This window comes from Salvelinus sp. IW2-2015, linkage group LG1 (genome assembly GCF_002910315.2).
Source record: "Salvelinus sp. IW2-2015 linkage group LG1, ASM291031v2, whole genome shotgun sequence".
NCBI classification, from domain to species: domain Eukaryota; kingdom Metazoa; phylum Chordata; class Actinopteri; order Salmoniformes; family Salmonidae; genus Salvelinus; species Salvelinus sp. IW2-2015.
This window is the reverse complement of record NC_036838.1, coordinates 3898921-3923367: the sequence shown is the minus strand read 5'-3', so window position 1 is coordinate 3923367 and position 24447 is coordinate 3898921. Positions and strand designations below refer to the sequence as shown.

The window sequence follows — 24447 nt, the reverse complement described above, 5'->3', positions numbered from 1 at the left end:
GTGGGAAGCTTGTGGAAGGCTCCCCGAAAGGTTTGACCCAAGTTAAACAGTTTAAATGCAATGCTACCAAATACTAATTGAGTGTAAGTAAACTTCTGACCCAATGAAAATGTGATGAAATAAATAAAAGCTGAAATAAATCATTCTTTCTACTATTATTCTGATATTTCACATTCTTAAAATAAAGTGGTGATCCTAACTGACGTAAAACAGGGATTTTTTACTAGGATTAAATGTCAGGAATTGTGAAAACTGAGTTTAAATATTTGGCTAAGGTGTATGCAAACTTCTGACTTCAACTGTAAGTATTCAGACCCTTTGCTATGAGACTCAAAATTGTGCTCAGGTGCATCCTGTTTCCATTGATCATCCTTGAGATGTTTCTACAACTTGATTGGAGTCCAGCTGTGGTAAATTCAATTGATTGGACATGATTTGGAAAGGCACACAACTGTCTATAAAAGGTCTCACATTTGACAGTGCATGTCACAGCAAAAACCAAGCCATGAGGTTGAAGGAATTGTCTGTAGAGCTCCGACACAGGATTGTGTCATAGCACAGATCTGGGGAAGGGTACCAAAACATTTCTGCAGCACTGAAGGTCCCCAGGAATACAGTGCCCTCCATCATTCTTAAATGGAAGAAGTTTGGAACCACCAAGACTCTTCTTAGAGTTGGTTGCCAGGCCAGACTGAGCAATCGGGGGAGAAGGGCCTTGGTCAGGGAGGTGACCAAGAACCCGATGGTCACTCTGACAGAGCTCCAGAGTTCCTCTGTGGAGATGGGAGAACCTTCTAGAAGGACAAACATCTCTGCAGCACTCCACCAATCAGGCTTTTATGGCAAAGTAGCCAGACGGAAGCCACTCCTCAGTAAAAAGCCGATGACAGCCCGCTTGCAGTTTGCCAAAAGGCACCTAAAAACTCTCAGTCCACGAGAAACAAGATTATCTGGTCTGATGAAACCTAGATTGAACTGAATGCCAAGCGTCACGTCTGGAGGAAACCTGGCACCATCCCTACGGTTAAGCATGGCGGTGGCAGCATTATGCTGTGGGGATGTTTTTCAGCGGCAGGGACTGGGAGACGAGTCAGGATCGAGGGAAAGATGAACGGAGCAAAGTACAGAGAGAGCCTTGATGAAAACCTGCTCCAGAGCGCTCAGGACCTCAGACTGGGGGCGAAGGTTCACCTTCCAACAGGACAACGACTGTAAGCACACAGCCAAGTCAACACAAGAGAGGCTTTGGGAAAAGTCTCTGAATGTCCTTGTGTGGCCCAGCCAGAGCCCGGACTTGAACATCTCTGGAGAGACCTGAAAATAGCTATGCAGCAACACTCCCCATCCAACCTGACAGAGCTTGAGAGGATCTGCAGAGAAGAATGGGAGAGACTCCCCAAATACAGGCGTGCCAAGCTTGTAGAGTCATACCCAGTAAGACTCGAGGCTGTAGTCGCTGTCAAATGTGCTTCGACAAAGTACTGAGTAAAGGGTCTGAATACTTATGTAAATATATATATACATATATTTTTCAATTATAAATTAGCAAAAWTGCATAAAAAACAGTTTTTGCTTGTCCTTGTGGGGTATTATGTGTAGATTGATGAGAAAAAAKCCCAATGTAATATATTTTTTAATCAGACTGTAACAAAATGTAGAAAAAATCAAGGGGTCTGAATACTTTCCGAAGGCACTGTATATACTTTACTCACACACAGCTCAGAGGCCCAGCTCATGAGCTTCATCAGTAGCATATTTGAATTTAGAATGGAAAATGAACGTGTCTATGCAACAAATGAGTGTATCAAACCAAATRTATTAATTCTCTAACCAAAACGAATCATTTCAAACTAAAACATATCGTTCCCGTATCATATCAGAGCCCATGTATCTAGATACCTATCGAATCATCTTGAAAGGGAAAGAAGCACATCCCTATTGTATTTATGTATATGTGGTGAAGTTGTGCTGTTGAGTTTGCGATAAGACAAATTTCCTGAAAGGGACATACAATAAAGAATTAAGAAATAATTTGAAGATTTATGATGCTGATCAAGCCTACGTTGTCCCTGACAAGGTCAGTTTAGTATTTTTTACCTTTAAATGGTTAATGGGACAGGTTTATGGGTAATTGATTCTAGATCTGCACTTGGGGGTTATTCTACTGCCTCTCCTTAGTCTATGTAATGGAAKAGAACAGTGCATCCAAACATCAGGAAATAAATCTATTCATAAATACAGATGTAACAAGCACATACATTTGAGCGACATTCATTGGTCCATGCCCGCTTTCTCAAAATGCTATTCACCCTCTCTTTAAGAGTAACATTCTTATTGGATWAAAAAAAAWAAAAATCCTTGTCCTTCGTCTTCTGTTTACGGATGGCCTTTGATTCAGGCCCAAACGTTTCCATAGCAAGAGCAGCTTTTTTTGCTGGCAATCTGTTCCTCTATGATCTCCAGCTCCATCCTCTTACAAAGGAGCTCCAGGTCCTCCCCACTGAGCTCCACAGGATCTCCATCAACGTCCCCATCTGTGTCTGGGGAGAAGGGAGCACCTCTACCCCTCAATGAGCCTTTGCTCCAGTCTCTGGATGATGGGTCCATGATGTAGCTCATAGSAGAGGAAGCACCATACTCCTTCCCACCTTCTCTAGTCCTCCTCATGCTGGAGTATTCACTGTAAGGCTCTCGGGGCATAGCCTGGCCATTGTCTCATTGCCCTGAGTTCTGTTCTCCATACTCCCTCTGGTGACTGCATGTCTCTGGTTCTCCATACTCCCTCTGGTGACTGCATGTCTCTGGTTATCCATACTCCCTCTGGTGACTGCATGTCTCTGGTTATCCATACTCCCTCTGGTGACTGCATGTCTCTGGATCCATTGGGTACATTCTGCCAAGGTGCCTGAGCTGGGCTGATACTCCAGGTTCACTGCAGAGAATAAAAAGTTGGAACTGTACTGTGTGTCTGGGTGACAACTATAACATTAAGTATGTTATGAATATAAACATGTCTGTCGTTGATATATTTGATGTTCTTTGCCCAGATATGCATGTTCAAGGCAAGACATAGGCCTCAAACTAATTAACAGGCTTCTAACAAACAAGTTCCAATATATAGGTAGTTGCATTTGACTTATATAATGCTAACCCGCTTGTAAGATATTGTTTTGAATGTCAGCTGAAATGTGCTAGTTAGTGATGTAATTTTCAGTGCAGGCCCACATATAGCTTGCTAGCTAAATAGTGTAAATGTAAGCATGCCAGGTAGGAGAATATCGACAAATATATAAAATAGCCAAATCGAAATAGTCACGTTGCCACTTAAAAGGTGCAAGCATTGCTTGTAATTATTGTTTACCTCCAGTCTGCCCCTTCTGCGCTAATGCTACCCTCGCGCAGGCCTTTGTGTTCGCCGTCTCATTCTGGATCTTGAGGGTTCAAACAACTTGCATGCACACAACCAGAGTCAGAGAAGTCTGAGTGCTTTGACTTGGAAATACTATTGTATATGGTTACATTTGTTACAACTGATCAAACAATAAACTCGTTTGAGGCCCCTACTTCTAATTAAATTATTTCAGCTTCATAGGATCAAAAATCCAATACTGCCACCAATAGGGCAGAATGCATAAGTGCATGGAATTGTCTAATACAAAACCAATGGAAGTTGTCCCTGAAAAGGAATGTGAAGCTCATTCGGTTGAAGTTCATTTGAAATATGATACACTACACACTTACAATAGACCGAATATTTTATTCAATTACATATTTACAAAGTGAAAGCTCTATAMAAATAGGAGGGCTGACTGCACTGAGGAATGAAACAAGGGCAGTTCTTACTTTTAGCTATCAGGCATGATAACTTACAAACATAATGCCGTCAATAGTKTTTTCATCGCATTGATACACATGTACTATGCCTAGGGCCAGGAWTTTTTCCTGACCACATGACCAGACCAAGTAAACCCCACGCCCTTATTTGGTTTAGAACAGGCAAATTGTCTCAGGCAGCCAAATACTCCATCTAAATTGCGGTACGGTTCTATAAACATAAAGCAATCTTTCATATGCAAAATGTACACTTACTCTACTGTTATTTAAGCAATAAGGCCCGAGGAGTTGTGGTATATGGCCAATATACCACGGCTAAGGACTGTTCTTAAGCACGACGCAACACGGAGTGCCTGGACACAGCCCTTAGCCGTGGTATATTGGCCCTACATCACAAACCCCAGAGGAGCCTTATTGCTATTATAAACTGGTTACCAATGTAATTAGAGCAGTAAAACTAAATATTTAGTCATACCCATGGTATACGGTCTGATATACCATGGCTTTCAGCCAATCAGAATTCAGGCCTCAAACCACCCAGTTTATAAAACCGGTTTTAACAGTTGCAGCCGACAGTATTTTTCAGTGACAACGAGTTTGTGGCGTCCATCTTCCGTTTACACACAGGGTTTTGGAGATGCAGATCGGTAATTAGCACAGGTAGTCGACTCCAGTCTTCCGTCCGTTTTCCGTAAACAAGCACTGTAACATGGAAATATGGCCGTGTGGGAACCCTAACCCAATAAATGTGCATTTTTGTCCCACTGATATGAAAGATAGTTCCTTATGTTCCAAAATCAGACCGCAAGCGATGCGTGTTAACGTTTAGTGCAAGGGTCGGGGCTCTTAATTAAACGCCCCCGGCCAGAAGATACTATCATCAATAGGCGCTAAAGGTACTTAGCATATATGAATGTGCTAGACCCTACCCATACCCCACACACAATTCCCATAAATTACACTGAAAATAACTTCAATACGAAGCATTTAAGGATAAGATTAAACTTTAACAAATCCTTTGTTAGCATCATTACAAATCTATAAATGGTTGATAGGTAAGAATATAAGCCAACTGATGTCCATAGGGTCTGGATGGGTCAGCAGCAGGTTCTATTCTAGTGGGAGATGAGCTCATGATGCCAAGTGAAGATCTGCAGAATAGAGAAATAGTTGAGACGAATGACTCGCTATAGAATACAATCATGTTCTCTTGAAACAGATGTATTTCTGGTGCTTTTACTTACAACAGCTAGCCATCCTTTGAGGCTATGTTAGGCGTGCCCATCTTCAGGTTGAACTCTTCAAGCTGAGGAACATTTAAAAAATTCAATGTCATTAAAAGTTTTTTTGCCGTAACAAGGACAAAATGTGGTTGAATGGTGAACGCTAAGTTATAGGTAGACAAAAGGTCAACATACCCATACCTTTCACTAAGATGAGGTTAATTCAGATAACCAAGGGAGAACTTCACTTCCATACCAAAGACATTACTTCCAACAATTACAATGAAATACAAATGCAAAAAAAAAAAGCACCAACCTTATTTTTCCTCCATTAATTCTCATGCCACTGGTTGTTTCTCCCCTTGTCTCCTTCTCAGCCTCTGGTTCAGAGAGGAATCCAGGGCCCGTTATAGCCACTTTCTCCACAGGGTCTGCTAGCAGTTTCTCGCCATCTATAATTGCGCCGTTCTCTCCTTCTCGGTCTTTCTCAGCCTTTGGTTCCAAGAGGACCTGAGGGCCTTTTACAGACACTTTRGCCACATGATCTGCAAGCAGTTTCTCCTCTTCTAACATAGTTTCTTCCTCTCTTTCTGGTTCTTTGTTGGGCCCTGGTTCAGAGGGAAGCCCAGAGTCATTTGTAGCCACTTGAGGAACCCCTTTCTCTATGGTGTCTGCAAGCAGTTCCTCCCCTTCTGTCATTCCTCCCTCCTCTTCAATCTTGGGTGCTGGTTCAGAAATGGCCTCAGTGCCTTCAGCAGCTGCTTTTGCCTTTGACAGTTTCCCCCTTGTCAAATAGGTTCTGTGTACCCTTATGAATATCCCTGGGTAGTATATACCTCCTTTTTCCTCTAGTGTTTTCTTTTTTTTCTTTTTCTTGGGCCATGGTTCAGAAGGGTTCCCAGAGTCCTTTGCAGCCTCTAGAAGAGGCACTTTTTCCTTAGTGTCTACCATTGGTCTCTTCCCTTTGTACTGGAAAGCCTTTTTCCTCCTCTTTGCAAAATGCTTCTTCTTCCTTTTTATCTTGTCCTGATGCCTCTTTAGACGTCTCATTAGAATCCTCATGAAGATACCTGGATACAACTTTTTTTTCTTGGGGCCCATTTCAGAGGGGGCCGCAGAGTCCATTGCTGTCACCTGAGGAGCCACTTTCTCTGCAGCATCAGCATGTAGTTTCTCGCCTTCTGGTTCTTTCTTAGGCCCTGTTTCAGATGGTGCCTCCAAATTATTTGCAGCTTTCTGAGGGATCACTTCTCCAGCAGTGTCAACATGTAGTTTCTCACCTTCTGGTTCTTTCTTAGGCCCTGTTTCAGATGGTGCCTCCAAATTATTTGCAGCTTCCTGAGGGATCACTTCTCCAGCAGTATCAGCATGTAGTTTCTCACCTTCTGGTTCTTTCTTAGGCCCTGTTTCAGATGGTGCCTCCAAATTATTTGCAGCTTTCTGAGGGATCACTTCTCCAGCAGTGTCAACATGTAGTTTCTCACCTTCTGGTTCTTTCTTAGGCCCTGTTTCAGATGGTGCCTCCAAATTATTTGCAGCTTCCTGAGGGATCACTTCTCCAGCAGTGTCAGCATGTAGTTTCTCCCCATCTATCATTGCTCCTCCTTCTTGGTCTTTCTTGGGCTCCGGTTCAAAAGGGAAGTGAGGGGCCACTTTCCCTGCTGCTTCTGCAAGCAATCGCTTTCTTTTGCGCTGGTGAGCCTTATTCCTCCTCTTCGCAAGCCGTTTCAAATTATACTGAAACTTCCTTAGATGACTGTGATAACTCTTCATGAATATACCTGTGAAGAATATATTGTTTCTCCCCTTTGCTTTAATCTTGGACCGTGGTTCAGAGGGGGACTTCTTTGTCGCTATTGGAGTGGTCAAAACCGCGGGGGACTTCTTTGTCACCATCTGACAGGACATTTTCATTAGGGCATGCTTCTGTTTCTTTTTCTTGCGTTTGCTAGCGGGTTGGGTGTATGTGCATCTCTGACTTAAGACTGCTGGAATCCTGGCAGGCTGGGTGTATGCGTATGTCTGGTTTAAGGCTGTGGTGCCATAAGAGTAATATGGGGGGAAGTTGGGGTAGGCTGGATACCCAGGGGTGTTAGATAGGAGGGGCTTGTTACTAGGCAGCATGGCACCAGCGGGCATGATTCCAGGAGGCATGGTACCAGGGGGCATGGTACCAGGGGGATAACCCCACCCTGGAGGGAACGGAATGGTGTAGGGGCTGCTGTGGTATGCCATATACTGAGAGTACTGGGTGGTGGAGTAGGTAGCCATCATAGAGGCATGAGGATGAGAAACAGGGAATATAGGGTCCATGGAGTAGGAGTTGAGCTCAATGGAGCGTTCCCTGGACTCATCCCCATACCTATCCCTCTCAGATCTCTCTCTGTTCCAGTCGCTCTCGCTGTCCCAGTCTCTGGCTCTAGAACGTTTGTCTCCGTCTCTGGTCCTTTGCAGCCACCAGTCTAAATCCTTGTCTATCTCCCGGTTTCTGTCTCTCTCAGATCTGTATCTGTCCCGGTCTTTCTCTCGGCCTCCGTCCCTTCCTTTCTCTGGGTCTCTGTCCCTCTCAGATCTGTATCTGCCCCCATCTCTCCTAGATCTGTCCCGGTCTCTCTCTCGGCCTCCGTCCCAGTCCTTCTCTGGGTCTCTGTCACCGTCTTTATCTCTGTTCCTTTCTGATCTGTTTGTTTCTCTGACTACCGGTTTGTCCTCGTCTCGCTCTCTGGTACTAGAGTGTCTCTGCCCGTCTCCCTTTCGGTTTCTCTCAGATCTGTCCCTTTCTCTGACTCTGTCCTTGTCTCTGGTACTAGAGCATCTTTGCCCGCATCTCTCTCTCGTAGAACTTTCCCCTTCTCTGGCTCTGTCCTCTCTGTCCTTTCAGTCTCCCATCTTCCCATACAGCCCTATCATTGGTCCTGTCTGTCAGCCGACCCAACTCCTCAACCCCAAGTCCAGCCCAACGATCTCCAGCAGGGTCTGCATCCGCTCGTACCGCTGCTCATCCTCAAGCCTCACCTTTCCTCAACTGGAGAAGACTTGGATCTACTGCTGGAGTCAACATGACCCTCGAGCAGAGTCGGCAAAACTTGTGGTAGCTCCTCGCCCACAATGAGTAGCTCATTTTCGTCGTTGACGATCTTTGAGAGCTTGTTGATGTCCACACCTTCATTGAGGACATTGAGGAAGCGCTGGAAGCCTGTGGCTGCTATGTCTTTCTCCTGTGTCCTGAGTGAGTGAACTGGCTCTGAATTGGTTTGGTATGGTGTTTATCATTAGGACCACCTAACAGGAAACATAGGAAATATCAATTAATATCTATCCACTTCAGCTATAAACAAACTAGTGCTGGGCAATTAACCAACATTTTGCGTATGTTCAATTATTTGAATACCATTTCGTTCAGTTTTTTTCTGTGAGCTCAATGCGCACATCGCACAGTTTCTCTCAAGACAAATCAGATCCAGCCTGAACTGTGCGATGTAGTAGGGAATTGTAGTTTCCAACAGGCCAATATTATACATGGTTAGCTCATAAAATGTGGTAATTAACTACAATGACCATAATCCATTGCACATCTATTGTCCGGTCTGTTTCTTTTATCTGCTGCCACTGAAGAGAGAAGAATGCACAATTGCGAGGTGATATAGAGTAGCTGTAGCTCTGTGAGGTATCTCTACCTGAAAATACATGATCTAGTTGGTATTCAGCAGTCATAAAAGTATGCCTTATTTACGTTGAAGAACTACAAATACTCTCTAAAGGCAGCAGCTCTATAGAGATGAGATGATGACTTGGAATGATAAAGTCATCAATAAAACAAATGTAATATTCACACACTGAAATATTTTATTAAATTAAAGTAATGTGGATAAATGATGGTTAATAAGTGATAAGCAGTAATTGGCAGTTACTACCATCATGGTACTTTATTAATTGTTTTACTCTGTTAGAGCATTCAACCCACAATGCATTTAATGTTTAAAAATGAATAATCAAAACCGAAAAAGCACTAATCGCTCAGCACTAAAACAAACAAAATGTGTTTGATCCGCTTGCATCACACCGCCCCATAAACGTAGCTTCATTTACGTAATCGCTTATGTGTCATTTCACACTACCTTTGTGTTATCATGGGCTTGCTATTTCATCTGATGTCACAATGAATGTATTTGGTTGCATTTGTCAACTTCTTTTAACTCAGAATGACTCATCCAGCAATGATTGGCTTTTTGCTGGCTAGCTATGCTACAAGTTCATCTCAATGACTGTTCGCATGCTAGGTAGCATTTATGGCATCAGGTGGCTGACAGGGATAACACTAATATAGCCGTGACATTTGAGGAAAAAAACTAGGCTTATATGACACAAAAAATATTATGAAGGTACAAGTAAGTAGGTATTCCTATCTGCGTATGTGGGATGGGTGTCAATGGGAGAAACGATTGCATAATCGGGGCCATGTTTTCTTGACTTCCTTATGTACTTTTGCCGAACTACTTTGTGATGGCTACATACCTTATTGTTGGGAGAGCGTCGTTGGTTCATTAAAACCTTCACTCTCAGTTCCCCGAAGGACTGCGGCTCTTGCATTTAGGGGAGCGCTAATCATCAGCTCCAATGCTCGCATCTTGTTTTGTTTCTTCGGCTTGGCAGGGGTATCACGGAGGAAAAGAGAGAGAATAGTTTATTATGTGTAATGCAGCTGTCTCTGAATAGTGATCTAAGGCCAGTTTTTATTTACCTCTTAGACTCTTAATGGATTAATAACTGATCTTAGATCTGTGTTTGGAGAAAAGTGGGTCTGCTGCTAAGTCCATGTAGCAGAAACATCAGAATCCAAACATCAGGAAAGATCTGATGGTCATCCTGATGGAGGCTGTTGTAGTCACAACGCATTGGTGGATTTTTTATTTTTGCTATGCATAAGACAAACAATAAAGGCTTTTAAATGTTTTACTCTACACGCTAGTACCTTGATTTTTTGGACAAAGGCTTTTTGCCATTGTTTTCTTTTGGATCTATCAGGGAAATTGTATTCATCACAGTGTCGAGGTCAACTCGGAATRTTATTAAATTCAACCCATTAATTGAAATTCGAATTGTTTATAAGCAGAATTTTAAATAAATTTAAAACTTAGACATGGACATATGCGTCTCAAACCTTTGACAAATACTTTGTCAGAATCACCTGACACCTCTTACTAAAGAATACAGATACCATTTTAAATGTTAGTTTTGATTATAACTCAATGATGTCAAACAGAATTGTGTTTGTATTTTTGTCATGAAATGTTCTCTTCCATTCTGGAGTGTTTGATCTATTGCATTCTGAGAAATGTATGTTTTTCTATCATTACATTTAATAACAAGTAAAGTGAATGATTCATAAATTAGAGACAACCTACATAACTAACTTTGAATATCTCCAGACCACTGTAATTATAACTTGTTTTAGGAGGATGAGTTAAAAAAAAAAAATGAAGTGTTTGAAGAACATGTTTAGCCCAGGGGTCTATCAGTATAGCCCTTACCCACCTTGCGTCTTATTTCCCGACCCTTATTTCTCGTCCCCTGTTAGGTGACACTTTTCCCACGTCGGAGGGACTTTCCGTGGTTGTTAGACGGTTGCGTCGCCGAGCAGTGCCCAGGAAATAATTAAATTCAATTGATGGATGCTAGCCCCCTCCCCTCCAAATCAAACATGGATTCCAATTTCTGTTATTGCTTTGCGCCACACCTGTGTTTCCCACCTGTTTGGCCTAACTAATCAGCCTCGCAATACAGGCGACGTGCTGCAACAGACAGYAAGTAGAAATGGAGTGTGTGCGAGCAAACATTTGAGCAAACATTGAAATCCACCTTTGATGAATAGTAATTTCAAGCTTCTCCAATGTCATGCCCCAAGACGGAACGTTAAATAAATGTCCTTACACGTTATTAACTGAATACATGACGGCGAGCTTGTAGGTCTACAACATGTCAAACAGTATTGGTCACCATACATGATGTCAACATGAACATAATGATGTATGGAATAAATTAAGGGGAATTCAACCCAAATCTAGATTTTTGCACGAACTATCCCTTTAATTCAAATTTAATTCTGCTCCTGTGGGGTGTGACCAATTAAAATCCAATACTTTTATGGGAAATAAAGACCAATTTCCAATTCAGAATTGACCCCAACCCTGATGAATAAATACAGAACTAATAGGTACATACCTTACGCATGCACCGTACCGCTGTTCTTCTGAACTTACTCAGAATGTCCAGCACCCTCCGTTTAAGAGGTAGGCATTCGCGTGACGACTTGTCGGTGACATGGTTGTATGTTTTGAATATTGTATTGTTGATTTTGGTCTGTTTAGAGATGCCCTTCACTGTTGTGGATGCAGCCTGTGTTTCAGGCATGTCCTTAGCTCCGCGTTTAACTTTTTGCAGAGCAAGAACAGCTTTCTTGTGAGCTATCTTTTCCTCTATGACCTTCAGCTCCTTCTTCTTACGAGCGAGTTCCAGGTCCTCCACACTGAGCTTCACAGGATCTCCATCTGTGTCTGGGGAGAAGGGAGCACTGCTACCCTTCAATGAGCCTTTGCTCCAGTCTCTGGATGATGGGTCCATGATGTAGCTCATAGCAGAGGAAGCACCATACTCCTCCCCACCTTCTCTAGTCCTSCTCATGCTGGAGTATTCACTGTAGGGCTCTCGGGGCATAGCCTGGCCATTGCCTCTCTTCTCAAGGATATCTTCCCATTGTCCTGAGCTCGGTCCTCCGTACTCCCTCCGCCGACTGTACCTCTCTGGTTCTTCATACTCCCTCTTCTGACTGCATGRCTCTGGTTCTCTAAACTCCCTCCGCTGACTGCATGTCTCTGGTTCTCCACACTCCCTCTGGTGACTGTGCTTCTCTGGATCCATTGGGTACATTCTGCCAAGGTGCCAGAGCTGGGCTGATACTCCAGGTTCACTGCAGAGAATAAAGAGGTGGTGAACTGTACTGTGTGTCTGGGTTAGAGGTCGACCGATAAAGGTTTTACACCTTTATTTAATCTTTATTTAACTAGGCATTTCAGTTAAGAACACATTCTTATTTTCAATGACGGCCTAGGAACGGTGGGTTAACTGCCTCGTTCAAGGGCAGAACGACCGATTTTTACCTTGTCAGCTCGGGGGATTCAATCTTGCAACCTTACAGTTAACTAGTCCAACGCTCTAACCACCTGATTACATTGCACTCCACGAGGAGCCTGCCTGTTACGCGAATGCAGTAAGCCAAGGTAAGTTGCTAGCTAGCATTAAACTTATCTTGTAAAAAACAATCAATCATAATCACTAGTTAACTACACATAGTTGATGATATTACTAGTTCATCTAGCGTGACCTGCGTTGCATATAATCGATGCGGTGCGTATCGTTGCTCCAATGTGTACCAAACCATAAACATCAATGCCTTTCTTAAAATCAATACACAGAAGTATATATTTTTAAACCTGCATATTTGCTAAAAGAAATCCAGGTTAGCAGGCAATATTAACCAGGTGAAATTGTGTCACTTCTCTTGCGTTCATTGCACGCAGAGTCAGTGTATATGCAACAGTTTGGGCCGCCTAATTTGACAGAATTTTACGCAATTATGACATAACATTGAAGGTTGTGCAATGTAACAGGAATATTTAGACTTATGGATGCCACCCGTTAGATAAAATACTGAACGGTTCCGTATTTCACTGAAAGAATAAACGTCTTGTTTTCGAGATGATAGTTTTCGGATTCGACCATATTAATGACCTAAGGCTCGTATTTCTGTGTGTTATTATGTTATAACTAAGTCTATGATTTGATAGAGCAGTCTGACTGAGCGGTGGTAGGCAGCAGCAGGCTCGTAAGCATTCATTCAAACAGCACTTTCGTGCGTTTGCCAGCAGCTCTTCGTTGTGCTTCAAGCATTGCGCTGTTTATGACTTCAAGCCTATCAACTCCCGAGATTAGGCTGGTGTAACCGATGTGAAATGGCTAGCTAGTTAGTGGGGTGCGCGCTAATAGCGTTTCAAACGTCACTCGCTCTGAGACTTGGAGTGGTTGTTCCCCTTGCTCTGCATGGGTAACGCTGCTTCGAGGGTGGCTGTTGTCGATCTGTTCCTGGTTCGAGCCCAGGTAGGAGCGAGGAGAGGGACGGAAGCTATACTGTTACACTGGCAATACTAAAGTGCCTATAAGAACATCCAATAGTCAAAGGTTAATGAAATACAAATGGTATAGAGAGAAATAGTCCTATAATTCCTATAATAACTACAACCTAAAACTTCTTACCTGGGAATATTGAAGACTCATGTTAAAAGGAACCACCAGCATTCATATGTTCTCATGTTCTGAGCAAGGAACTTAAACGTTAGCTTTCTTAGATGGCACATATTGCACTTCTACTTTCTTCTCCAACACTTTGTTTTTGCATTATTTAAACCAAATTGAACATGTTTCATTATTTATTTGAGGCTAAATTGATTTTATTGATGTATTATATTAAGTAAAAATAAGTGTTCATTCAGTATTGTTGTAATTGTCATTATTACAACAACAAAAAATATTAAAAGAAATTGTCCGATTAATCGGTATCGGCTTTTTTTTGGTTCTCCAATAATCGGTCTCGGTATTGAAAAATCATAATCGTTCAACCTCTAGTCTGGGTGACAACTATATAAACACTAACGTTAAGTATGTGATGAAAATAAACATGTTTGCTGTTGATTATGGATGTATTGGATGTTATTTGCCCATATATGCATGTTCAAGGCAAGACATCACTAAGGACTCAAACGAATTAACAGGCTTCTAAACAAACAAGTTGAGTTCCAATATATACAGTTGAAGTCAGAAATGTACATATACTTAGGTTGGAGTCATTAAAACTCGTTTTCCCACAAATTTCTTGTTAACAAACTATAGTTTTGGCAAGTCGGTTAGGACATCTACTTTGTGCATGACAAGTAATTTTTCCAACAATTGTTTACAGACATATTATTTCACTTAATCACAATTCTATTGTGTCAGAAGTTTACAAACTAKATTGACTGTGCTTTTAAACAGCTTGGGAAATTCCAGAAAATGATGTCATGGCTTTAGAAGCTTCTGATAGGCTAATTGACATAATTTGAGTCAATTGGAGGTGTACCTGTGGATGTATTTCAAGGCCTACCTTCAAACTCAGTGCCTCTTTGCTTGACATCATGGGAAAAATTGTGGACCCTAAGTCTGGTTCAACCTTGGGAGCAATTTCCAAACGCCTGAAGGCACCATGTTCATCTGTACAAACAACAGTACGCAAGTATAAACACCATGGGACCACACAGCCGTCATACTGCTCAGGAAGGAGACGCGTCCTGTCTGCTAGAGATTAACGTACTTTGGTGCGAAAAGTGCAAATCAATCCCAGAACAACAGCAAAGGACCTTGTGAAGATGCTGGAGGAAACTGGTACAAAAGTATCTATATCCACAGTAAAAACGAGTCCTATATCAACATAACCTGAAAGGCCGCTCAGCAAGGAAGAAGCCACTGCTCCAAAACCGCCAGACTATGGTTTGCAACTGCACATGGGGACAAAGATTGTACTTTTTGGAGAAATGTCCTCTGGTCTGATGAAACAAAAATAGAACTGTTTGGCCATAATCACCATTGTTATGTTTGGAGGAAAAAGGGGYWMGCTTYCAAGCRGAAGAACACRATCCCAACTGTGAAGTACGGGGGTGGCAGCATCATGTTGTGGGGGTGCTTTGCTGCAGGAGGGCCTGGTGCACTTCACAAAATAGATGGCGTCATGAGGAGGAAAATGATGTGGATATATTGAAGCACCATCTCAAGACATCAGTCAGGAAGTTAACGCTTGGTCGCAAATGGGTCTTCCAAATGGACAATGACCCCAAGCATACTTCCAAAGTTGTGGCATAATGGCTTAAGGACAACACAGTCAAGGTATTGGAGTGGCCATCACAAAGCTCTGACCTCAATCCTATAGAACATTTGTGGGCAGAATTGAAAAAAAGTGTACGAGCAAGGAGGCCTACAAACCTGACTCAGTTACACCAGCTCTGTCAGGAGGATGGGCTAAAATTCACCCAACTTATTGTGAGAAGCGTGTGGAAGGCTACCTGAAACATTTGACCCATGTTAAACAATTTAAAGGCAATGCTACCAAATACTAATTGAGTGTATGTAAACTTCTGACCCACTGCGAATGTGATGAAATAAAGGCTGAAATAAATCACTCGCTACTATTATTCTGACATTTAACATTCTTAAAATAGTGGTGATCCTAACTGACCTAAAACAGGGACTTTTTACTCGGATTAAATGTCAGGATTTGTGAAAAACCCAGTTTAAATGTATTTGGCTAAGGCGTATGTAAACTTCCGACTTCAACTGTAGGTAGTTGCATTTGTCTTCTATAATGTTAACTTACCTTGCTTGTACGTTATTGTTCTGAATGTCAGCTGAAATGTGCAAGCGTTAGCCAGCTAACGTTAACTATAGCTAACTACCTAGCTAGTTTGTAATGTAATTTTCAGAGCAGGCTGGCATATACCTTGCTAGTTAACGTATGTAAATGCAAGCATGCCAGATAGAATATCGACAAATACATGAAATTGCCACATCGAAATAGTTACATTGCACATTTTCCATAATAAGTGGTGGCAAACATTGACTATAGCTAATGATTGTTTACCTCGAGTCTGCCCTCTTCTCCTGCGCTGATGCTARCCTCGCGCAGGTCTTTGTGTTCGCAGTCTCATTCTGGATATTGTGGTGTCAAACAATTAGCATACCAGTCTCTCTTAAAAATCAGAGTGCTTTGACTTTCATATAAATCGTATAGATTAGGTTAAATTTGTTATAAAGGCAACTGTTCAACCAACATAAACTCGTTTCCTGTCTACATCGTCTTTTGTTCTATGATTTCAGCTTCATAGGATCGACATTCCTATACTGCCACCAATAGAACGGAGTGCGAAGAGCATGGCATTTTCTAATACCAAACCAATGAAAATTATGCCTGAAAAGAAATGTGAAGCTTAATGCCTTGGTTAAATTACTTTGACATACTCCACACTTACAATATTAGACAATCTTTTATTCAATTAAATATATACAAAGTAAAAGTGATCTATAGACTCAAGTGGGGAATGAAACATGGGCAGTTTTTTTGCTTTCAGCCATCAGAACTTACAAACATGTAATCAATGGTCTTTTCATTGCATTGACACACATGTACTATGCCCAGGGCCAGGGTTTTTTTCCTGACCACATGACCAGACCATGTAAACTCCATGCCCTTATTATTTGGTTTATAACGGGAGAGAAAATGCGTTTGCTGAGCAGATATAATAGTAAAGAAAAAACGGCCCTACCCATACCACATACAATACAAAACATTACACTGAAAATAGCTTCAACATGAAGAGGTTAAACTATAACAAATCCTTTGCTAGTGTCATGACAAATCTAGCTTCTTAGGGACCACTTCTTCTACAGTGTCAGCATMTAGTTTCTCCCCATCTATCATTGCTACTCCTTCTGGATCTTGGGCTCCTCTCCAAAGGGGAAATCCTTTACAGCCACCTGAGGAGCGAGCCACTTTCCCCGCTGCTTCTGCAAGCAATCACTTTATTTTGTGCTGGTGAGCCTTATTCCTCCTCTTCAAATGCCATTTCCTCTTACACATACACTTCCTTTGAAAATTATGATAACTCTTCATGAAAATACCTGTGAAGAATATATTGTTTACCCCCTTTGCTTTCTTCATTCACCCTGGTTCAGAGGGGGACTTCTTTGTCACCATCTGACAGGACACTTTCACTACATCTTCTGCATGCTTCTGTCTCTTCCATGTTTATTCTTTTCACTTTCGCTACGGCTTCTGCATGCTTCTGCCTCTTTCCCTCGCAGTTGCTAGAGGGCTGGGTGTATGTGTATCTCTGAGTTAAGATCAACCAATCAACTGAATTTATTTATAAAGCCCTTTCTCATCAGTAAATGTCACAACGCGCTTAGACAGAACTCAGTGCTTAGACAATGTGGCCCAGTCTGAAGATACCCCCAGAAAGGGCCAACCAGCAGGATGTAACTGCTTAGGTGAKGTGAAGGCCATCCTCACTTGGGGAATGTTGCTTTTCAGTTAGCTTTTCAACAGTATCAAAAATACATTTTGGATTGTTTTTATTCTCCTCAATCTGGTTGGAAAAGTAGGCTGATCGGGCAGCATCGAGGGCTTTTCGATATTGCGCTTTACTGTCTTCCCAAGCTAGTCGGAAGACTTCCAACTTGGTGGAGCGCCATTTCCGTTCCATTTGTCTGGAAACTTGCCTCAGGGCTCTGTTATGTTCTTTATACCAGGGAGCTAGTTTCTTCTGACAAATGGGGGGGTTACGTAGGAGGGGCAAGACTGCTGCAGTGCTGGCAGGCTGGGTAGATGAGAGATGGAGGTTGCTAGTAGCAGGCTGGGTAGATGAGAGCTGGAGGTTGCTAGGCAAGGTCTGGGTGTATGAGTATGTCTGGTTTAAGGCTGCGGTGCCATAAGAGTAATATGGGGGGGCGCTGGGTAGGCTGGATACCCAGGGAGGTTAGGTAGGAGGGGCTTGTTACTAGAGCAGGCATGCATGCACCAGCTGGCATGATTTCAGTGGCATGGTAACAGGGAGCATAATACCAGGAAGCATGGTACCAGGCGCATGTTACCAGGGGCATGGCACCAGCGGGCATGGTACCAGGGGGATAACCCCACCTGAGGGAAGGCGATGGTGTATGGACTGCTGTGGTATGTCATATACTGAGAGTACTGGTTGGTGGAGTAGTTTGCCATCATAAATGCATGAGGATCAGAAACAGGGTATATAGGTCCATGTAGTATGAGTAGTGCTCAATGGAGTTTTCCCTGGACTCATCCTCATACATATCCCTCTCAGATCTCGCTCTGTTCCAGTCTCTAGTACTAGAGTGGCTGTCCCAGTCACTCTCGCTGTCCCAGTCTCTGGCCCAGGGGCATTTGTCTCGGTCTCTGTGTCCTTTGCAGCCACCTTTCTATATCCTTGTCTATCTCTTGGTTTCTGTCTCTCTCAGATCTGTATTTGTCCCGTCTCTCACTCTGTCCCGGTCTTTCTCTCGGCCTCCGTCCCTGCCTTCTCTGGGTCCCTGTCTCTTCCAGATCTGTCCCGGTCTCTCTCGCGGCCTCCGTCACAGTCTTTCTCTGGGTCTCCTGTCCCTGTCTCTCCAGATCTGCATCTGCCCCCGTCTCTCCTAGATCTGTCCCGGTCTCTCTCTCGGCCTCCGTCCCAGTCCTTCTCTGGTCTCTGTCCCCGTCTTTATCTCTGTTCCTTTCTGATCTGTTCGTTCTCTGACTACCGGTTTGTCCTCGTCTCTCTCTTGTACTAGAGTGTCTGTGCCCGTCTCCCTTCGGTTTCTCTCAGATCTGTCCCTTTCTCTGACTCTGTCCTGTCTCTGGTACTAGAGCATCTTTGCCCGCATCTCTCTCTCGTAGAACTTTCCCCTTCTCTGGCTCTGTCCTCTCTGTCCCGTCTCTGTGCCCATCTCTCTCTCCATCTCTTTCAGATCTCTCCATTTCTCTGACTATATCCTCCTCCCTCTCTCTGTCCTTGTCTCTGGTACCAGAGTGTCGTGCCAGTCCCTCTCAGATCTGTCCCTGTGTCTCTCTTTGTCCCATTCCTTGTTACTAGACTGCTGTATTCAACGGTCATGTTTTTGAGTGCTGGTTTAGAAGGGGCTAGGCTGGCGCTGTCTGATGGTAATGAGGAAGTACTGAGAGTTTAAATAAGGGCTCGCTCTCCTTTTTCTTTTCCTTCTCATTCTCATTCTCAAATCCTTCCTTTTCAAGTCTCCCATCTTCCCATACAGCCTATCATTGGTCCTGTCTGTCAGCCGACCCAACTCCTCAACCCCCAAGTCCAGCCCAACGATCTCCAGCAGGGTCTGCATCCGCTCGTACCGCTGCTCATCCTCAAGCCTCACCTTCTCCTCAACTGGAGAAGACTTGGATCTACTGCTGGAATCAACATGACCCTCGAGCAGAGTCGGCAAAACTTGCGGTAGCTCCTCGCCCACAATGAGTAYCTCATTTTCGTCGTTGACGATCTTTGAGAGCTTGTTGATGTCCACACCTTCATTGAGGACATTGAGGAAGCGCTGGAAYCCTGTGGCTGCTATGTCTTTCTCCTGTGTCCTGAGTGAGTGAACTGGCCTCTGAATGGTTGGATTATGTTGTTTATCATTAGGGACCACCTAACAGGAAACGTTATGAGGAAATATCAATTAATATCTATCCACTTCAGCTATAAACAAACAAAAAGTGTATTATCTGCTTGCATCATCAAGACGACCCATCAAACTTCATTTACGTAGCGTTTATGTGTGCATTTCACACTACCTTTGTGTTATCATGGGCTTGCTAAATTCATCTGCTGTTTGTTTTGGTTGTTTCAGATTATTTTGTGCCCAATAGAAATTAATGGTAAATAATGTGTCATTTTGGAGTCACTTTTATTGTAAATAAGAATAGAAAATGTTTCTAAATACTTCTGCATTAATGTGGCTCCTACCATGATTACGGATAATCCTGAATGAATCGTGAATAATTCTGCGTGAGAAAGTTACAGATGCACAAATATATCATACCCACAAGACATGCTAACCTCTCACCATTACAATAACGGGAGYTTAGTTATGTGGGTATGATATTTGTGTATCTAACTTTTTCACTCAGAATTATTCACGATTCATTCAGGATTATCTGTAATCATGGTAGGATCCACATTAATGGAGAAGTGTTTAGAAACATATTCTATTCTTGTTTACAATAAAAGTGACTCCAAAATGACTATACATTATTTACCATTCATTTCTATTGGGCACAAAATAATCTGAAACACAACCAAAACAAACAGCAAATGCATCCAACAAAGCTTGATGTCGTCCTTGTGTGCTATGAATATGGGACCAAATACTTCACTTTTTACTACTTTAATACACATAAGTGAATTTGTCCCAATACTTTTGGTCCCATAAAATGGAGACTATGTACAGAAAGTGATGTAATTTCTAAACGGTTTACTCGATATGGATAACAATACCCTCAAATTAAAGCTGACAGTCTGCACATTAATCCCACAGTCATTGTTTGTTTTTAAATACAAACCTGTGGAGTAGACACAAAATAAGATAAAATGCTTCACTGTCCCAATAATTACGGAGGGCACTGTATTTGGTTGCATTCTGTCAACTGCATTTTACTCAGAATGACTCATTCAGCAATGATTGGCTGTTATCTGACTAGCTATGCTACAAGTCCATCTCAATGKCTGTTAGCATGATAGGTAGCAATTGATGCATCTGTGCATCTGAAAGGATACCAACATTTTCATGCAGGTGGTTGATGGACACTAAAATAGCCATGACATTCTAGACAACACTGTAGGCCTATAAGAACACAAAAAAAGACTATGATATGTACAAGTAGGTAGACACTTAATATCTAGCGTATGTGGGATGGGTGTCAATCACAGAAATCGATTGTATTCATCGGGGGCCATGGTTTTCTTGACTTCCTTCTTATGATACTTTTGCCGACCTACTTTTGTGATGGCTACATACCTTATTGTTGGGAGAGCGACGCTGGTTCATTAAAACCTTCACTCTCAGTCCCAGAGGATGGGCCTCTTCATTTTCTAGGGGAGCGCTAATCATCAGCTCCAATGCTCGCATCTTGTTTTGTTTCTTCGGCTTGGCAGGGGTATCACGGAGGAAAAGAGAGAATATTTTAATATAATATATGCCATTTAGCAAATGTTTAATCCAAAGCGATTTACAGTCATGCGTGCCTACATTTTACATATGCCTGGTCCCAGGAATCGAACCTAGTACCCTGGCGTTACAAGCGCCACGCTCTACCTACTGATCTACAAAGGACCACAWACTAAAAGGACCATTTTAGTATGTGTAAGGAAGTTGACCCTGGATAGTGATCCAAGGTCAGTTTTTATTTACCTCTTAGCAGCAGAAAAACCTGGTTCTTACATTAACTATTAAGTCCATGTAGTAGAAACATCAGAATCCAAAACACCAAGAAAGATCTGGTGGTCACCCTGATTGTGCGTTTTTTAAATTCTTGCTATGCATAAGCCGTAAACAATAAAGGCGTTTTACTTTTTTCCACTACACGCCTTGATTAATTCTGGAAGTTTTTTGCACAAATGCTTTTTTGTAATTATTTACTATTAAGCATCAACTTCTTTTTCATCTATCAGGAAAAATCTATTCATAACAGGGTTAATTCAGGATAAAAAATTATATTCAAGACATTCATTGAAATTTGAATTGGTCACACCCCACAGGAAGCAGAAATTGAAATAAAGGAAGTAGAATTTAATTCAAATCAAAGAAATTCAACTGAGACATGAATATATGAGTCTCAATCCATTGACAAATACTTTGCCAAAATCATTTGCCACCTCTAGCTAAAGAAWACASATACCATTTTAAAATGCTAGTTTGATTATAACTCAATGATCTCAAACAGTATTTTGTTTGTATTTTTGTCATGGAGTGTTTGATCTAATGCATTCTGAGAAATGTATTTTTTTGTATCATTACATTTAATAACACGTAAAGTGAATTGTGAATTATACTGAAAAAAATATAAACATGCAACAATTTAAAAGATTTGACAGAGTAACAGTTCATGAGAAAATCAGTCAATTGAAATAAATTCATTATACCCTTATCTATGAATTTCACTTGACTGGGAATACAGATATGCATCTGTTAGTCACAGATGCATTTAAAAAAGGTAGAGGCATAAATCAGATAACCAGTCAGTATCTGGTGTGACCACCATTTGCCTCATGCAGCGCAACACATCTCCTTTGCATAGAGTTGATCAGGGTGTTGATTGTGGCCTGTGAAATGTTGTCCCACTTGTCAACAATGTGCGAAGTTCCTGGATATTGGCGGGAAATGGAACACGCTGTCTTACACGTTGATCCAGAGCATCCCAAACATGCTCAARGGGTGACATGTCTGGTGAGTATGCAGGCCATGGAAAAACTAGGACATTTTCAGCTTCCAGGAATTGTGTACAGATCCTTGCGACATGGGGCCGTGCATTTTCATGCTGAAGCAAGAGGTGATGGCYGCGGACGAATGGCACGACAATGGACCTCAGGATCTCGTCACGGTATCTCTGTGCATTCAAATTGTCATCAATAAAATGCAATTGGGTTCATTGTCCGTAGCTTATGCCTGCCCATACCATAACCCCACCGCCACCATGGAGCACTCTGTTCACAACGTTGACATCAGCAAACTGCTAGCCCACACAATGCCATACTGTGGTTGAGGCCAGTTGGACATACTGCCAAATTCTCAAATTTGGTAGAGAAATTAAAATTAAATTCTCTGGCAACAGCTCTAGTGGACATCCCTGCATTCAGAATGCCAATTGCACACTCCCTCAAAACATGAGACATCTGTGGCATTGCGTTGTGTGACAAAACTCCACATTTTAGAGTGGCCTTTTATTGCTCCCAGTACAAGGTGCATCTGTGTAATGATCATGCTGTTTAAATCAGCTTCTTGATATGCCACACCTGTCAGGTAGATGGATTATCTTGGCAAAGGGGAAATGCTCACTAACAGGGATGTAAACAAATGTGTGTACAACATTGAAGAGAAGTAAGCTTTTTGTTGCGTATGGAACATGTCTGGGATCTTTTATTTCCGCTCATGAAACATGGGACCAACACTTCACATGTTCCGTTTATATTTTTGCTCAGTGTATAAGGGAGACAACCTACAAAATCATATTTTAAATATCTCCAGACCGCTGTAATTATAACATGTTTTAGGAATGAAATGTTTAAAAAACATTTAGCTCAGGGGTTTAGCAGTATAGCACTTACCCACCKTGCGTCTTATTTCCCGACCCTAGACTGTGCCTGTTTGGTGACACTTTTCCCATGTTGAAGGATATTTCCGTGGTCGTAGACGGTTCTGATTGGGAAATAATTCAGTTCAATTGATAGATAATTCCRTTCCAAATCAAACTCAACCATGGATTCCATGTTGTGTTATTGCTTTGCGGGCACACCTGTCTGTGTTTCACACCTGTTTGTCCTAGCTAATCATCCTCACAATAAGGGTGCCATGCTGCAACAGACAGGAAGTAGAACGGAGTCTGTTCGCGTAAACATTGATATACACTACCGCTCAAAAGTTTGGGGTCACTTTGAAATGTCCCTTTTGCCCATTAAAATAACATAAAATTGATCAGAAATACAGTGTAGACATTGTTAATGTAGTAAATGACTGTTGTAGCTGGAAACGGCTGWTTTTGAATGGAATATTTACATAGGCGTACAGCGGCCCATTATCAGCAACCATCACTCCTGTGTTCCAATGGCACGTTGTGTTAGCTAATCCAAGTTTATGTCCATTTTAAAGGGCTAATTGATCATTAGAAAACCCTTTTGAAAACCCAGCGCAAACTGGCTCTATGCAGAATAGAAAGAGGAGTGGGAGGCCCCGGTGCACAACTGAGCAAGAGGACAAGTACATTAGAGTGTCTAGTTTGAGAAACAGACGCCTCACAAGTCTTCAACTGGCAGCTTCATTAAATAGTACCGCAAAACACCAGTCTCAACGTCAACAGTGAAGAGGTGATTCCGGGATGCTGGCCTTCTAGTAGGCAGAGTTGCAAAGAAAAATCCATATATCAGACTGGCCAATGAAAAGAAAAGATTAAGATGAGCAAAAGAACACAGACACTGGACGAGGAACTCTGCCTAGAAGTCCAGCCTCCTGGAGTCGTTTCTTCACTGTTGACGTGGAGACTGATGTGTTGTGGGTACTATTTAATGAAGCTGCCAGTTGAAGACTTGTGAGGTGTCTGTTTCTCAAACTAGACACTCTAGTGTATTTGCCCTCTTGCTGAGTTGTGGACAGGGGCTCCCACTCCTCAGCCAGTTTGCGGTGTTCTGTGAAGGGAGTAGTACACAACGTTGTACGAGATCTTCAGTTTATTGGCAGTTTCTCGCATGGAATAGCCTTCATTTCTCAGAACAAGAATATACTGACGAGTTTCAGAAGAAAGTTATTTGTTTCTGGCCATTTTGAGGTGTAATCGAACCAACAAATTGATGATGCTCCAGATACTCAACTGTCTAAAGAAGGCCTTTTAATGCTTCTTTATTAGCACAACAGTTTTCAGCTGTTCTAACATAACTTGCAAAAGGGTTTTCTAATGATCAATTAGCCTTTTAAAATGATAAACTTGGATTAGCTAACACAAAACGTGCCATTGGAACACAGGAGTGATGGTTGCTGATAATTT

At 42.2% G+C, this 24447-nt stretch overlaps 3 protein-coding genes and 1 long non-coding RNA gene across 5 annotated transcripts in view; all 4 read right to left on the bottom strand.

The window, feature by feature from the left end:
- Positions 1-4820: 4820 nt before the first annotated feature.
- LOC111950227 (uncharacterized) lies at positions 4821-7873 on the bottom strand. The gene is made up of 3 exons (XM_023967680.2): positions 5374-7873; positions 5079-5140; positions 4821-4985 (listed from the first exon to the last, which is right to left on the bottom strand). The coding sequence occupies exons 1-2, from the start codon at positions 7368-7370 to the stop codon at positions 5122-5124; spliced, it is 2016 nt and encodes a 671-aa protein (XP_023823448.1). The 5' UTR covers positions 7371-7873; the 3' UTR covers positions 4821-4985; positions 5079-5121.
- Positions 7874-8066: 193 nt separating this feature from the next.
- Positions 8067-16005, bottom strand: LOC111975066 (uncharacterized). Its single transcript, XM_070434449.1, has 4 exons — positions 15778-16005; positions 11280-12024; positions 9573-9702; positions 8067-8339 (listed from the first exon to the last, which is right to left on the bottom strand). The coding sequence occupies exons 2-3, from the start codon at positions 11982-11984 to the stop codon at positions 9574-9576; spliced, it is 834 nt and encodes a 277-aa protein (XP_070290550.1). The 5' UTR covers positions 11985-12024; positions 15778-16005; the 3' UTR covers positions 8067-8339; position 9573.
- Positions 16006-16161: 156 nt separating this feature from the next.
- On the bottom strand, positions 16162-23892 carry LOC111950343 (zinc finger protein 318). Of its 2 annotated transcripts, XM_070434355.1 has the most exons (3): positions 20712-23892; positions 18932-19343; positions 16162-18621 (listed from the first exon to the last, which is right to left on the bottom strand). In XM_070434355.1, the coding sequence occupies exons 1-3, from the start codon at positions 20820-20822 to the stop codon at positions 18476-18478; spliced, it is 669 nt and encodes a 222-aa protein (XP_070290456.1). In that variant the 5' UTR covers positions 20823-23892; the 3' UTR covers positions 16162-18475. The 2 variants fall into 2 exon arrangements, with proteins under 2 accessions (XP_070290456.1, XP_023823651.2); XM_023967883.3 differs by having other exon boundaries at positions 16162-19343; positions 20712-23887.
- Positions 16162-24447, bottom strand: part of LOC139022881 (uncharacterized) — a 29946-nt gene continuing 21660 nt past the window's right edge. The window contains exon 2 of the long non-coding RNA XR_011473952.1: positions 16162-17573. This is a non-coding gene — a long non-coding RNA (uncharacterized lncRNA). The remainder of the gene's footprint in view (positions 17574-24447) is intronic.